Source organism: Agrilus planipennis, unplaced genomic scaffold (assembly GCF_000699045.2).
Source record: "Agrilus planipennis isolate EAB-ADULT unplaced genomic scaffold, Apla_2.0 scaffold215, whole genome shotgun sequence".
NCBI classification, from domain to species: Eukaryota; Metazoa; Arthropoda; class Insecta; order Coleoptera; family Buprestidae; genus Agrilus; species Agrilus planipennis.
The window spans coordinates 282,166-297,019 of record NW_020439005.1 but is presented as its reverse complement, the minus strand read 5'-3'; the positions used below and the strand labels follow the sequence as shown (position 1 = coordinate 297,019).

General features: G+C 34.6%; 1 protein-coding gene and 1 long non-coding RNA gene across 2 annotated transcripts in view; both read left to right on the top strand.

The window, feature by feature from the left end:
- The window catches only part of LOC108740157 (probable phospholipid-transporting ATPase VD), an 18,476-nt gene extending 9,484 nt beyond the window's left edge, over positions 1-8,992 (top strand). The window contains exons 2-9 of the mRNA XM_025976031.1: positions 268-472; positions 2,682-2,874; positions 3,033-3,280; positions 3,341-5,365; positions 6,201-6,324; positions 6,403-6,665; positions 7,327-7,514; positions 8,651-8,992. Of these exons, the coding sequence (XP_025831816.1) occupies positions 268-472; positions 2,682-2,874; positions 3,033-3,280; positions 3,341-5,365; positions 6,201-6,324; positions 6,403-6,665; positions 7,327-7,514; positions 8,651-8,849 (3,445 nt within the window). The 3' untranslated portion in view covers positions 8,850-8,992. The remainder of the gene's footprint in view (positions 1-267; positions 473-2,681; positions 2,875-3,032; positions 3,281-3,340; positions 5,366-6,200; positions 6,325-6,402; positions 6,666-7,326; positions 7,515-8,650) is intronic.
- Positions 8,993-9,207: 215 nt separating this feature from the next.
- The window catches only part of LOC108740160, a 106,379-nt gene continuing 100,732 nt past the window's right edge, over positions 9,208-14,854 (top strand). Inside the window, exon 1 of the long non-coding RNA XR_003231433.1 lies at positions 9,208-9,406. This is a non-coding gene — a long non-coding RNA (uncharacterized LOC108740160). The remainder of the gene's footprint in view (positions 9,407-14,854) is intronic.

Here is a 14,854-nt window from a genome sequence, read left to right as displayed (position 1 = left end):
ATACATGTCAAAGATCATCGACGACCACATAAAACTAATTTTTTCTATCCCTCTGGAAAAGTATGTTTTTTTTTTAGATGAAAAGCACCCATATGTCATTTTAGTTACTCCTTATAATGTATGTACAAAATTTCATGAGTTAAGGAATCAAATTAGGACCTGAAGCAATTAAAACTGGATTCAGATTTCTGGAAATACATATTTATATGTTTTACTTTCTTTCTATTAGTTTATTGGAATGTTTATCGATATTTTCTTTTGTTTCAGTGAGATAGATCGGTATAAAAAAGTCCTTTGGAAGGAAGTGCGTGTCGGTGATTTGATCCACCTTTCGAATAATGAAGTAGTTCCTGCTGATATCCTTCTTTTACGATCCAGTGATCCTAACGGTATATGTTACATTGATACAGGACATCTGGATGGAGAAACCAATCTTAAGCAAAGACAGGTGGCGCCTGGATTCGTCGAAAAGGTAGGAACTTATTACTTTACCGTTTAGTTTGCTTGGTATTAGATAAATTTGGGATTTACTAAGTGATCCATTAAAATTGAGAGACTATTATGTTTAATAAGACGTAAGCATAACCGTTGGTTTTTTTTCTGACTTTAAAATAAAATCCAAACGTGAACCTGCTTGCGTAAAATAGTCGACATGATTCAAGTCTGACATGGTCTTATTTGAAGCCATATGAAATCCTGCTAATGCTTTTCTAGGAAACTTATTTTTTCGTTGATTTTAAAGCTAATTAACGTCATCAACATCACTCTGAAATGGTAAATGTCATTCTTTGCAGTTTGCAGTTTGAAGACCTGTATTTCTGAATTTTGGTCAATTTTGTCGGAAGTATTTAGTATAAAAAAAGAACTTGATAAAAATCATTAGTTCTACAAAAGAACAAATCATGCTTAACCATGAAATCGAGTTTCTAATAGGTTTCCTTAAATATTGTTCTTAAAAAGATATAAACCGAGATATGAAAGGTTAATTAAAATGCAGTACAGCCTCAGTAGGCGTAATTATTACGAAATCGTGTTTTAATAACCCGAGATAAGTAATTAATTAAGTCCACTTTCACAAAATCTTTCATAAAAGATAATTGTTTTATACAATCATGGTTGTATAAGAAAACTGAAAATATCTTGTTTTGTATTATTTTGGTTATACATTTTTTCATCAGCTTGAAAACTTAATTTGATTATTTATAATTGCAACGTATATAACCAATATCATAATATTTGTATTTACTTTATATCAATTACAATCCGCTGCTGTAATGTTTTTTTACATGGGTTTGCATTTTGATACAAATTTGTTACACGTTGAAGGTTTTTCTCACAATATTTAATATTTAAACATTTTCAGCCGCTTGATATTCTTTAGTCATTAGATAATGTTTGTAAATTATTTATCAATGAAGCTATGGTGAAATTCACGAACTTGACCTTAACGATTTGTCCAAGTTAAATAAATGATCAAGAAGCTCATGCAAAGATAACGAATGCAAAGGAAAAAAACGGCAAAAAACAAACCAATTTTCTTTTACTTATAAGTAATAGTTTTCATTGAAACAAACTTTAAAATTTCACGTTTTTGCTTTTCGTAAAATCAACTGTTGCAACTTTTAGCATTTATGTTTTCACATATGCATATTATTTTTATATCCGATTGTTAAAAAACAATAACTTATTTTGATATATGGCGTTAATATTGGGCTACATAGTAAAAAAACAAAGGATTGAACATTGATATCGAATTTAGTTTAGACAATGTTGAACAAATTATGTACTCGATGAGAACTTTGCACCGGAAAAAGTGTGTAATAACAAATACTTCTGTTTTCTAATATTGTTTTTATGATAAAAAAAAATAAATTTCTGTTGTAATGTTAAATTCAGTAAGGTAGCCTTGTACTTCGTCTACATATACGAGGGTGCGCTTTTAAGTTCGCGGAATGTGTAGGTAGGTCATTAATGAGGGTACTTACTCGAGTCATTACGAATTAAACTCATTATTAGTATAAATACCAAGTTTTATCGTAATTAGGTCAGTAGTCTGAACTATCGTCGACAAAACAAGTCAATCGGGAACAAATTGTGAAATAAGAAAAGAAATGTTATAATTTTCCTTACTAAGCAAGGAAAATCAGTTCAAACCATACTGGAAGAGATGTCATCCGATTACGGGGACTCTTGCCCAGGTAAAACCATGGTTTACAAGTGCCACACCTTCTTTAAGTAAGGTAGGGACTCACTTGAAGAAGACCCACGGCTGCTTCAATCCTAGAGCGGTTAAAGGAAGCAGTTACAGAAAAACGAAGAGGAAAATTTTGGCTCACCCACTCTACAGTCCTGACCTTGCTCCCAGCGATTATTATCTATTCCCAAACTTGAAAAGAAGAAGTGAAGGATGAAACAAGACATTGAAAGATCGGAAAAATTTATAAGGGTAGCAGGTGAATATATTGAAAAGGAAAAATAAATTCGTATTTTTGTTTCCACTGCTTACCCTTCATTCCGCGAACTTAAAAACGCCCCCTCGTAATTGTCAGGGAAAATCCTGTCATGCATAATAACTTTACAAAAAATGAAAGTTATCGAATATACCTATCAGAGACGATAGAGAATGAATTAATTTATTTTATAATTATAGTGGTAGTAGTATGTTTGTGTTTCTCTTGCAGCAAAGCCTTTTTGAACCCAGTAAGTATCGGAGTCACATTGAGGTGGACAATCCTACGACAAAAATATACCAGTTTCATGGCGTTATCGTTCACCCTTCTGGCAAAAGAGTCGCTGTTGGCACAGAAAATTTGCTTTTACGTGAATGTCTACTTAAAAATACCGATTTTATAGAAGGAATTGTCGTGTATGCAGGTCAGTTCATACTATGTAATCAAGAACTAATTAATTGAACAATTTATTCTAAATGGCTGCGATCTTATCGCTCCCTACGCTTAAGAAACAAAAAATTAATTTTGTTGAGGCTAAACACTGTGAAAGGGGTTGGATTTTATGTCGAGAAATAATTTTAGGTCACGAAACAAAGGCAATGTTAAATAATGGCGGTCCAAGATATAAAAGATCGAATTTAGAAAGAAAAATGAACGTTGATGTGATATGGTGTGTTTTAATTTTGGTAATAATATGCGTAATTGGAGCCGTGGGTTGCAGGATTTGGCATTCTACATTTGAAAACCTTGGCGAACCTTTCATTTCTAATAATTACAGCGTCACCATGGACGCCGTGTTAACATTTTGGACGTTCGTTATTATTTTCCAAGTAAGTTGTTGTACACCGGCCGTCCTTATACGAACTACTAAAACGTAAAATTATTATTAGGTCATGATACCGCTTTCGCTCTACGTCACCATAGAAATGTGCAAGATACTGCAGGTGTATCATATCCATAATAACGTAAAAATGTACGATGCCGAAACTGATAAGCGCGTTGAGTGCAGAGCTTTAAATATTACTGAGGATTTGGGTCAAATTCAGTACATATTCTCGGATAAAACAGGGACGCTCACTGAAAACCGAATGATTTTTCGGCGTTGTACTGTAGCGGGGGTTGATTATAATCATCCGGAGGTCGAGAGAGGTGGTAAAAAATACAAACCGGGCACCTCACTTATCGTCATAATAAATCCAAACCTTCAAAGGGACCTCAACGAAGTTTTCGAGGATCCCATTAGACAGTTACATTCAGAAAGGCTGCAAGAATTTTTATTTCATTTATCCATTTGCAACACGGTGGTGTGCTCTAAATTTCCCCATTGTGATCGTATGGATGCTAGCGGTTACGTCGATGGAGGAGTTGATAATGTGGACGATACCGTTAGCGTCGACACATCATTGAACGGTCAAACGATTGCCCCCATTGATTACACTCGACTAGACGAATCGCGATCGATAACTCCGTCGCCCCCGTTGAATTTATCGAATAACAACAGGAACAGCGTGTCACCAACAATTCCGACATTCCCCGAGACTGATTCGTTTTTCAATCAATCCAATCCGTCCAAGAGCAAATCGAAATTGCTCACAATTCCTTCCATTAACTTTCTGGGCAAACGTAGCGATAGCAATAGCAACCTCACCGACGAACAGAAGGCGAAATTGAGTGCTAGCATTTGCCACGGCGTGCCCAAGAAACCCATTTACGAGGCCGAAAGCCCAGACGAGCTAGCTCTCGTTGATGCCGCCTATTCCTATAATTGTCGACTGCTTGAGAGAACTCCACACCTCGCAAAAGTCAGCCTCCCTAGAGAAGGATCTATGGAAATGGAAATTTTGAACGTCTTGCCCTTTGATTCCTTTAGGAAATGCATGTCAGTAGTTTTTAGGCATCCAGTTACCAAAGAAATAGTTTTATATAGTAAAGGTGCCGATAGCACTGTTTTAAGCAATCTTTCTCCCGTGGAGGACGATTCGGAAGAGAAACAAATTATTAATCGCACCCAGCAACAAATAAATGAATATGGTAAGGAAGGTCTCCGAGTTCTGGTCATGGCCAAAAGGATAATTAGTGAGGAGGAGTACAAAAATTGGACGAAAGTGTTGAAAGATTGCGAAATGGCACGCGACGGGAGAGACAGAAAATTGAGAGACTGTTATTCCATGTTGGAGACCAATCTTACCCTTCTTGGTGCTACTGGTATCGAAGATAGATTGCAAGAAGGAGTGCCAGAAACTCTCAGTTCTCTAATGGCCGCCGGGATTGTGATATGGGTGCTAACTGGAGATAAACCGGAAACGGCAATCAACATTGCTTATTCTGCAAAACTATTCGCTCCGGAGATGGAACTCTTGAAACTGATGGTACGATCCAAAGATGCTGCTGAAAGAACGATACTCTTTTATCTGGCAGAAATCGAAGGTACAGCGGATGACAGTGGCATTTGCGAACCACCACGGTTTAGTGGCATATCCGGTGCTTCGGTAGTTCCTAGTTCCGTTTCTGCGAATCCCAAAGGCCGGGCACTCGTGGTAGATGGCAAAACGTTGACGTACATTTTAGATCGCCGGTCGAATCTTGCTAAACCGTTCCTAAGACTCACGACTTATTGCAATTCGGTTTTATGTTGTCGTGCGACGCCTCTTCAAAAGGCTTACATTGTTCGGGTGGTGAAAGAAGAACTGAAAATGCGTACACTGGCCATTGGAGATGGAGCCAACGACGTGTCCATGATTCAGACTGCGGATGTCGGTATTGGAATTTGCGGACAGGAAGGAATGCAGGCTGTAATGGCAGCGGATTTTGCCCTTTCTAAATTCAAGTACTTAAAGAGGTTTCTTCTAGTCCATGGCCATTGGAGTTATGATAGGTTGGCGAGAATGGTTTTGTTCTTCTTTTGTAAAAATGCTGTAAGTAATTATTTAAATGGTACGTACTAATTAACTGCATCATCATCATGAGGTCGTCAGTCTTAAAAATGGTTGAACATACACGTTCACTCTTTCCTATCTTGAGCTAATTTCCGCATTTCCCTAAAATTAAAACATCCCACATCCTTGACTATTTGTGAACAGTAATCTAATCCAGGTTTACCTCTCCTTCTATTAGCTCCTGTTTCTGCATCTAATATGGTTCTAACTAGCTCTTCAATGTCTCAGAAGGTATCATACCAACCTCTGGTCTATTTCTTATTGACTTCCATAGAGTCGTCTGTTCTCCTTTCTAATTCCTCTTCATTTCTAACCTTCTCTATCCATGATATCCTCATGATGATATCATTAGCCTGTAACACCACATTTCGAACGCTTCTAATCATTTCTTTTCTGCCTCGCTCACCGTCCATGTTTCGCACCCATACAGCGCTGTGTATATATATATATACCTTAACAATCTTTCGAATTTTTTAAATTAACCGTCTGCGAGCATTGTTTGCTGAAGTTGACTCGATTCTCTATATCTCAACTGCTCCTTCCATCCTGAGTCGTCTGACTTTCTAGATAAAGGAAATTGGCAGCTTGTAATTTTTCCTCAACTAATTGAGACAAAATATTTTTCTTAACGTATTGCTTGCTACCTTCTCTTCAAACACCTGTTGAAAAACTAACTCTATTCTAAAAATTATTAGCTAAATTTTTGGTATTGTAATCTATCATTTGGAATGAACACTTTTTTGGGTTTCCCGGTATCTATTTAAAGATGTGTTTGTACCATACTGGTTTTCGTAACATGGATGTTATGTTTTAGACGTGCGTGTTTCTTGTGTTCTGGTACCAAATATACTGTGGTTTTTCTGGTCAAGTACAAGTGGATCAGATGTTTTTGATGTTGTACAATTTATTTTTCACATCTCTACCTCCAATAGCAATAGGTACGTGGTCAGAAAAAATAATTTCTTTAAACAAAAATTAAAGTAAGGAGAGGAATATCTATTTCTTCTGTCTGATAGGTGTCTACGATATAGATGCCCCTGAGCAACTACTACTACAAAAGCCATACCTGTACGAACAGGGCCGTACCGGAGAAAGTTATCATTCGTATTCGTTTTGGCTGACTGTGGCAGACAGTTTGTACCAAAGTATGGCGATATTTTTTATTTGTATTTTAGCATATTATGATTCTACTGTGGACATTTGGGTGTTTGGGACTACGTCAGCTTCGGCCCTTTTGTTCACGATGCTATTTTTAGTTATCATAGAGACCAAGTCTTGGGTAAGTAATCAGTAAGTTATGGTATAGAAAAAATGCTATTTTAATACTTTGTACGATGAAAATCGCTAAAAAATCATACGTTGTACTAATATTTAAATGTTATTAAATTTTGCAGTAAATTTTAAAATAATTGTAGTCAAAATGTTTGTAATTTGGGAAATTCTTCAGAAAGGTGTATTAAAAATAAAAGAAAGTTTTTTAGCGAATCGAAGCCCGGAAAAACGGGCCACTTTCATGTTCATGTTGCGGCGTTAATTACCTCGTTGGATAATTAATTTTATTGGAAAGGCGTTTTTGATAAGCATTGTACAGTAAATGAAGTGATTCATTTCGGCATAATTCCACTGTTGTGGTAGCCTTGATATTTTCACAAAAAAAATCGTTATAAAAAAAAATTGAATCACTTTCACAGGATTTTCATGCAAAAGTGCAGCTAAGGAAATGGTAATTGCAAACATAGCTAATTGGGTGATAATTACTACAGTTATTAAGAATAATTGATTAATATGCTAAACACATTAGTTTAATCTTCTAAATGTTGTCTCTATTTTTTGGTCCGTAACTTTAAATCTTGTTCGCGGCATATCATTTAATCATGTATTGTATATATTAGAGTAAAGAAAAGTGTTTCTTTTTGCAATTTCTTAATCTTTTCTTTCAGACGGTAATACATGCACTTGCGATAATGGCGTCAATTCTTATATTTTATACTTTTGCGTTTTTGTACAACACATTTTGCGTCGATTGCTTTGGACTACCGAGCTCGTACTGGGTAATACACCATTCCGTAAATAGTTCTACGTATTGGCATTGCATCATTTTATCGGTGGTTGTTGCTCTCATCCCAAGGTAATTAAAAAATTAATTAATTATCATTTTTAATTAAATGGTAAGCATGTACACGATATCTAACTATAAAAATATCCTTGTTTTTGTTTGCAGAAATGCTGATCCTTTTGGCTTATTTTACAATATACCTTTTCAAAAATTTAATTCTGTTTGTGGATTGGTCTGTACTTTAACCAGACAATCTATGTAAAAGATATTTATTTTAAAATCACACATTGAAAAAATTAATTAAATACAATTAAAAGAATCTTACACCTATTATAATGCATACCAGTGGCGGCTGGCACAAAAAGGTCTCACAAAATTGTCTTACACGTAAACATTCCCTAGATTTTATATAAAATTAAATAAAAATCCCCTTTCCCATCAGCTAGCTTTTAATTCACTAGGTATAGCAAAATTTTCGTAGGTCTGGTAACACTCTCCTTCATAGCCTCTGAGCCTACCCGAGATAAAAATGTTCAGCCTCTCACAGTCTCTGAAAGCGAAGTTTGAGTCTCCGTCTCTCATCGAGCTTTTCTGGTGTCGTTGAGAGAGACTGTCAAAAAAACTGTTTAGCGTCTCTGAACGAGAGACTCGAGTCGCTCATAGAGAGATCCCCATTTCGTATCCAGTTTCTGAACGAGAGACTCGAATCTCTCAATAAGTGTTGTCTCGATAGACATGGAGTCTCAATTTTTCAGTTTTATTTATTCAGTCTCTCTGTGAGAGACTCGAATCTCTGAATTAACAATTTTATCGTTCGAGTCTCTCATACAGAGACTGTGAGAGATCCATAGAAACACCTAGGCAATAATTGAGAGACTGTGAAAGACTGTGAGAGACGCTGTCATAGGCGCTGAAAGACTCTGAGAGACTGGAGAGATACTGGAAATTTTTGTCTACGGTACTGTGCACTTTCTTATGTGTGCAGATACACAATACTCAAATGGCATGCTAATGGAGCTGTGAAGTTCACAGTTCATGGTAATATTTTTGTATCTTTTTCATGAGCTGGTCGGGGGGTGGTCGTTTATATTAACTTTAAGGATTATTAATTGTGGTGTGCCAATCCGCGAGCCGTCACTGTTTTATGCATTTTTAAGTTTGATTCACTCTGTGTGTTTGTACAATTTTTTTTTCCTGTTTCTGCGTAGATTATTTTTGAAAGCAGTGAGAAATACCCTCTTCCCTGATGATGTAACGAGAGAGGTGTTACAGTATGCACGAGAGCTACGAAGAGGTGAGGAATTTCTTGTTTCTTGGTCTCGATCTACATCGGCCTCTTCGATACAAAGGTACACTGTCATAATAAGAGTAATTAAAAAAGCCAGGATCTTGCTTCAGTTTTTTTAAAGGCAGCACGCGCTTCACGATAGTTTTATGTCTGTTTTTCATGCAACCGAGGACTTTCCTTCTTTTTAGCATGATACGACCCTGAAGCTTTTCTTCAGCCATGGTTATTTCTTACCGTCGAAAAATTTTAACGTTTCTTTTTATTTGTTTTGTTGTTTACTTGGTNATATTTAATTACTTTTAATGCTTTTAATGTTAATTATAAATATTCTCATGATTGGTAATTAATATCTAATGCTAAATATGTTTGCTAGAAACTTATTTTATTTTGTGTATACAATTAAATAAAATTATTATGCGAACCGCAGGATCATAGTGATCTTGTTACATCTTGTTGACTGACGTCATTGTACTTTGGATGGAAATGGTAAAAAGAGCTGTCATTTCCCGTAGTTTCGGTGTCGAATAACGATTTATGTCGCGAGTTAATTGATGTAAGACAATTTCGCTGTAAATTTCAACTTAAGACAAACATTTAACGATAAGTATTGTGTGTGGGACAGTGCAAGAACATTCGGCAACGAGCAAGATATCCTGCAGCTGCTTCTGGACAGAAGGTAGGAATTTATGTGTAGTTTAATTGATGAATTTAATATTTACGATTGTATTGTTGTGATACGATACCATCAAAACTAAGTTTTGAAGTTCGACAGGCAGGATTGCTTTTTCTAGTAGATTTGTAGCAGATAGTTTTGCCTTTTTCACTATAGGTGGCGCATGCAGCCATTATTCAAGTGGAAATTCGAATAAGTATGTTGCCTTAAATACATATTACACCTACGACCGATTTTATATTAAATTTAACGTGGTGCTCTTATTTTTTTGAAAGTTTCAGTAAAATGTGATAAACCAGTAAAAAATCATTTAAAATTAAGTTCAGTTGAAAGGAACTTTTATATAGACCAGTTAAATTGATAGAAAAAAATTGAAATTGTTCAATTAGTAAGCTGTGAACATTAACTTCCATTATATCCCTGATCAACTTTGTAATATCCCTTATATGAACTTTTTCAAGTGAAAAAACTACTTTACTAGACAAACCTTCGTTTCACCCTTCGATTGAAGACCTTTTCAAGGAAATTGTCGAATCAAAAAGTTAACTGGCTTATGGTATTTTAAATAGTAAAAATTAATGGAATAATGTTTTAAAGAATGCGTTTTTAAGATTACATTTTAAAATTAAATTATTAGTGCTTTAGCGATAAGATAATTTTGTACTCTACTTCCTTGAAAAATCTCATAATTAAAGGGTGAAATGTTGGAGTTTTTGCATCTGAAAGAATTCACATATAGATAATAAAAAGCTGATCAGACAGATAATAAAAATTAATGATAATATTGAAATACATCAATTGTTTATACTTTTTTATAAGATGTGATGGGAAAACGTTTCAGAGGAAGGGGGCAAATTTAGCCACCTAAACCTAGCCTAGCATATCTAATCTAGAATAGGATAGAGATTATGATGTGTAAATGTTCCTTATCCTTTTCCTGAGAGGATATTCCTATCACTTCCTAAGAGTGAGGCTCCACAAATACAGTATTTTTTGTGATAGTTATTTCATCAGTTGCTGTTAAAATAAAGAGATTACGTGCCTGTAAAGTATTTCGTTTCAAAAAGAAATGTTTAAATTGGATTATTTTAAGCCATTTCCATGAAAGAAAAGTTGAGTTTTTGAAGTTACAGTTCTTTTAAGGCGTCGAGAGTAAAATTTTTGCATTGGAAGAAAGTAATATTCTTTGGCTCGACTGTCAACTGTTAAAAACCGAAAAAATTGTTTAAATAAATACATTACGTTATTATGCACCGGTTAAATGAAAATGCAAGTGCCTATGTATAACTTGTAAGGCGCGCACGTAAGTACCTACCCTTATTCGTTTCGAAAATCGAGGGTAGAATACTTACATTTCTTCCGTTGCTTATAGAATAATATATCTACGTACCTAATGATTCGATTTATGGAATGTGAAAGGAAACAAATTACATTTCGTTCATTTAATAGGGAAGACAGGAGCGGGTTGCTTCTAAAACAGGATCCGATGCGATTCAGTGTGTAGTCATAGTACGTCATCGTCGATACAATGCGATTTTCAAACGAAAGCTTCGCTTCCGAATTTGATCTAATTTCTCGGAGAAATGTACCTACTACCTACCAATCTCTCTCTGTGCGAGCCTCGCTTTCTGTTCCGCTTATTTTCTAAACATACGTAGGTAATTCCAATATGCGCGGCCTATTTGATTGTACTTTGACTCACACCCTGAGTACGGGGAAATATTATTATTGAATTCTATGGCTGAATACGTTTATATCGCGTGTACGAATACGTCTAAACGCAATTTACTTTATCTATCCATAAAACCTGATGTACAATATCTAGACTATAAAAGGATTTAGACATAAAGAGAAATTACTGTAGCTGCATTTGCAGAGGTATAATGTCATGAAATGAAGTAAATACTAAGTTCGATTATTTTACTAATTCAACTTTGCAGTAGCAAGGTGGAAAAACGCTTCATTAGACAGACTCCCTTTGATGAAGTGATTTATCAAGAAAATCTTCAACAGTCAGATCATAACGTTACTACATAATCTGTATGTTGTACAGGGTAACTGTTTTTGGAATGCTTCTTCTTATGCCTGATTAATTTAAAAAAAATGTAAAAGAATGTAGGTATTCCTGCATTAGAAAGATGTTGACATTGCTCGCTGTCTTTTGACTCGACAATTTCCTGTATAAAGCTCTCTACCAAAGGGTAAAATGTTGGTGTTTGTTTAATAAAGTGCTTTTTTAGTTGAGGAAAGTTTATACATTGGTACTGAAATGGATTATTAAGTAAGAATTTAATTAGTAAAATATCGCAATTGTTTGGCTAGATGGTAGCTTCATCAGGCGATAAAATTCAACAATTATAACTAATAAAATGTAGTAACATATAAAATCGCAATAGTGAAACTGAGAGTGAGGATGATTGGACTTTAATACAGTTTTTACTGTTTTAGAGTAGAGTAGTGTTGCTTCTGATAGTTGTGAGATAATTATGATCAAAAGCGAGAAATTAAGACTTCTGTGAAAACAATTTTTTGTTAATAACGTAAAAAATATATAGTTAGAAAATTTTGCATGTAACATTTTTGGAAGGATTAGGGAAAAACATTTAGAAATAGGGCTATTTTAATTAACTTTAATCTTTTGGCTTATACATTGTAAATGTTTCGTGTAGTAATCAAACTTTTAGAATTTTTACTGAAAAGGTTTAGTTAATTATTATTCTGTTTCTCGGATTTACATATTAGCTGTAGCCAGGGCTGCCGCGGTGTATCATCTTGTCCGCGTTGCTTTGATGCAGTTTGTTTAGAAAAGTTGGCGGAAAGCGTGTTTTCCAGTAGCTACTAAAGTTGATTTTCTCGGAGTTACCTAAATAAAATTGAAGTCGAAGTTGATCGTGCAAGTTGTGAAGTGTTTACAGTTCGAATCGATCACATATAAGGGCGGAAGGGAGACAGACAGAGAAAAAGAACGAGAGTTAGTCGTGCCGGCGAAACGGGGAAAAGCTGAAGTTCAGTCTTGAGAACGCGCTAAAAAGTAATTTGGAAGCATATCCGAAAACTTTTTTCTGCATGGATATACGCATTTCTGAAGGTATGCGTGTTGGCATGGGCTGATCTTAAAACTTTGTTTTGGGGTGCGGAAATTTTTAGGCTTTTGTAAAGTTAAGTTATAGTTGAAATTTTTATAGGGTTCAACTAAAATTCGTTTTTGGTTTTTATATGTTTCATTTTACAAATTTCTTTAATTTTTTAATGACAGCTTTTTGTCTTTTCGAAAGGAAAAATTATAGAAATGGAACATAAAAAATAATATATTTAGGTAAAAGTTGCTTTACAATATAGATGTTTAATGGCTTGATAACATGAAAAGCTTTCATTAGATTTTAGATTTCCATTTATCGCGAGTTGTTTGTTAAACGTTTCGGATGATTACTTTTAGGCTTGTAGGACACCTCAGATATGAAGGGCTTGTTAGAGAGACATTAGAAGCAGAAACAGGAGTTAACAGAGGTAGATCTATATTAGATAGCTGGTCGCAAACAGGGACGTACGTTGCACTACTTTTCGACAAATGACTTAGCTGCGATTATGTATTCATTTTTAATTACAGTGTAAACTCTATATAACAACACTTAAGGGACTGAACATTTTTCGGCGTTATAAAGTGTGGTCGTTAAATAGAGAGAAATAAAAGATATTATTTTACTATTCTATAATAATGTGCATTTACCAATNTCAGTTTTATTCATTCAGTCTCTCTGTGAGAGACTCGAATCTCTGAATTAACAATTTTATCGTTCGAGTCTCTCATACAGAGACTGTGAGAGATCCATAGAAACACCTAGGCAATAATTGAGAGACTGTGAAAGACTGTGAGAGACGCTGTCATAGGCGCTGAAAGACTCTGAGAGACTGGAGAGATACTGGAAATTTTTGTCTACGGTACTGTGCACTTTCTTATGTGTGCAGATACACAATACTCAAATGGCATGCTAATGGAGCTGTGAAGTTCACAGTTCATGGTAATATTTTTGTATCTTTTTCATGAGCTGGTCGGGGGGTGGTCGTTTATATTAACTTTAAGGATTATTAATTGTGGTGTGCCAATCCGCGAGCCGTCACTGTTTTATGCATTTTTAAGTTTGATTCACTCTGTGTGTTTGTACAATTTTTTTTTCCTGTTTCTGCGTAGATTATTTTTGAAAGCAGTGAGAAATACCCTCTTCCCTGATGATGTAACGAGAGAGGTGTTACAGTATGCACGAGAGCTACGAAGAGGTGAGGAATTTCTTGTTTCTTGGTCTCGATCTACATCGGCCTCTTCGATACAAAGGTACACTGTCATAATAAGAGTAATTAAAAAAGCCAGGATCTTGCTTCAGTTTTTTTAAAGGCAGCACGCGCTTCACGATAGTTTTATGTCTGTTTTTCATGCAACCGAGGACTTTCCTTCTTTTTAGCATGATACGACCCTGAAGCTTTTCTTCAGCCATGGTTATTTCTTACCGTCGAAAAATTTTAACGTTTCTTTTTATTTGTTTTGTTGTTTACTTGGTTTTTATCGTTAATTCTAATTCAAGTGCTGGTTTTAAAACTTTATTTGTTTTTTTATCGAAACGTTTCATTGCCCTTCGATTTTATAAACTATAAACAGTTATTACACGACCAAGTTTGATAGTGATCTAAAATCTAAATGTAAGTTCTTTTGAGTGGATTAAAGTTTTCTACTCTTTTGAGAAGGTTTTTGAATGATCGATTTCCTCAAGACATTTCACTCAGATTTTTAGGATACATATGTAGAAATTACTAAAATATGTGTAAAATTTTTAGATATGCTTGGCCTTCCTATAAATACTATAATACCTATAGTACATTTCTTTTGAATACTTGATCTTTAAACTTTTTTTAAATCTGCTTCTCTTTACTCTTAATCTGCATGGTACTTTTGTTTGGTTTTACTGTTTTAATTTTTATTTTTTTTTTTGTGACTAATTTAGATTAGAAATGCAATAACGTTTAATTATTTCCATTATGACTATTAGTAGAACCGTTAATTTGCTCATAAAGATATTTGAAAATAGAACGTTTTGGATATTGCTTGTTTTGATGTAATCCTATCAGAGAAAATAGGGATTAAAAACATTAAGGAAAAACACGTTGTAAATACGTTGCTTTTAATTTTTTTTGCCTATATCTGTTTAAAAATTGCAAAAAGTAAATTGAACAATTTTTATCTTATCAAATGAATTTAGATTTAAAATAGTTTTTAAAGGAACCTATGCAATATACCAACAAACAGTGTAAAGTTAATTACTTTTTTATTGGATACTAAATACCGATATAGTTGGGTAATCATTTTTGCATTTAAATCGCATGATTTATCTACAGCCAATTTTAAAATAATTGACGTAAATTTGTGTCTACTGTTTTCATTTTTAGTTACGACGGACTTAT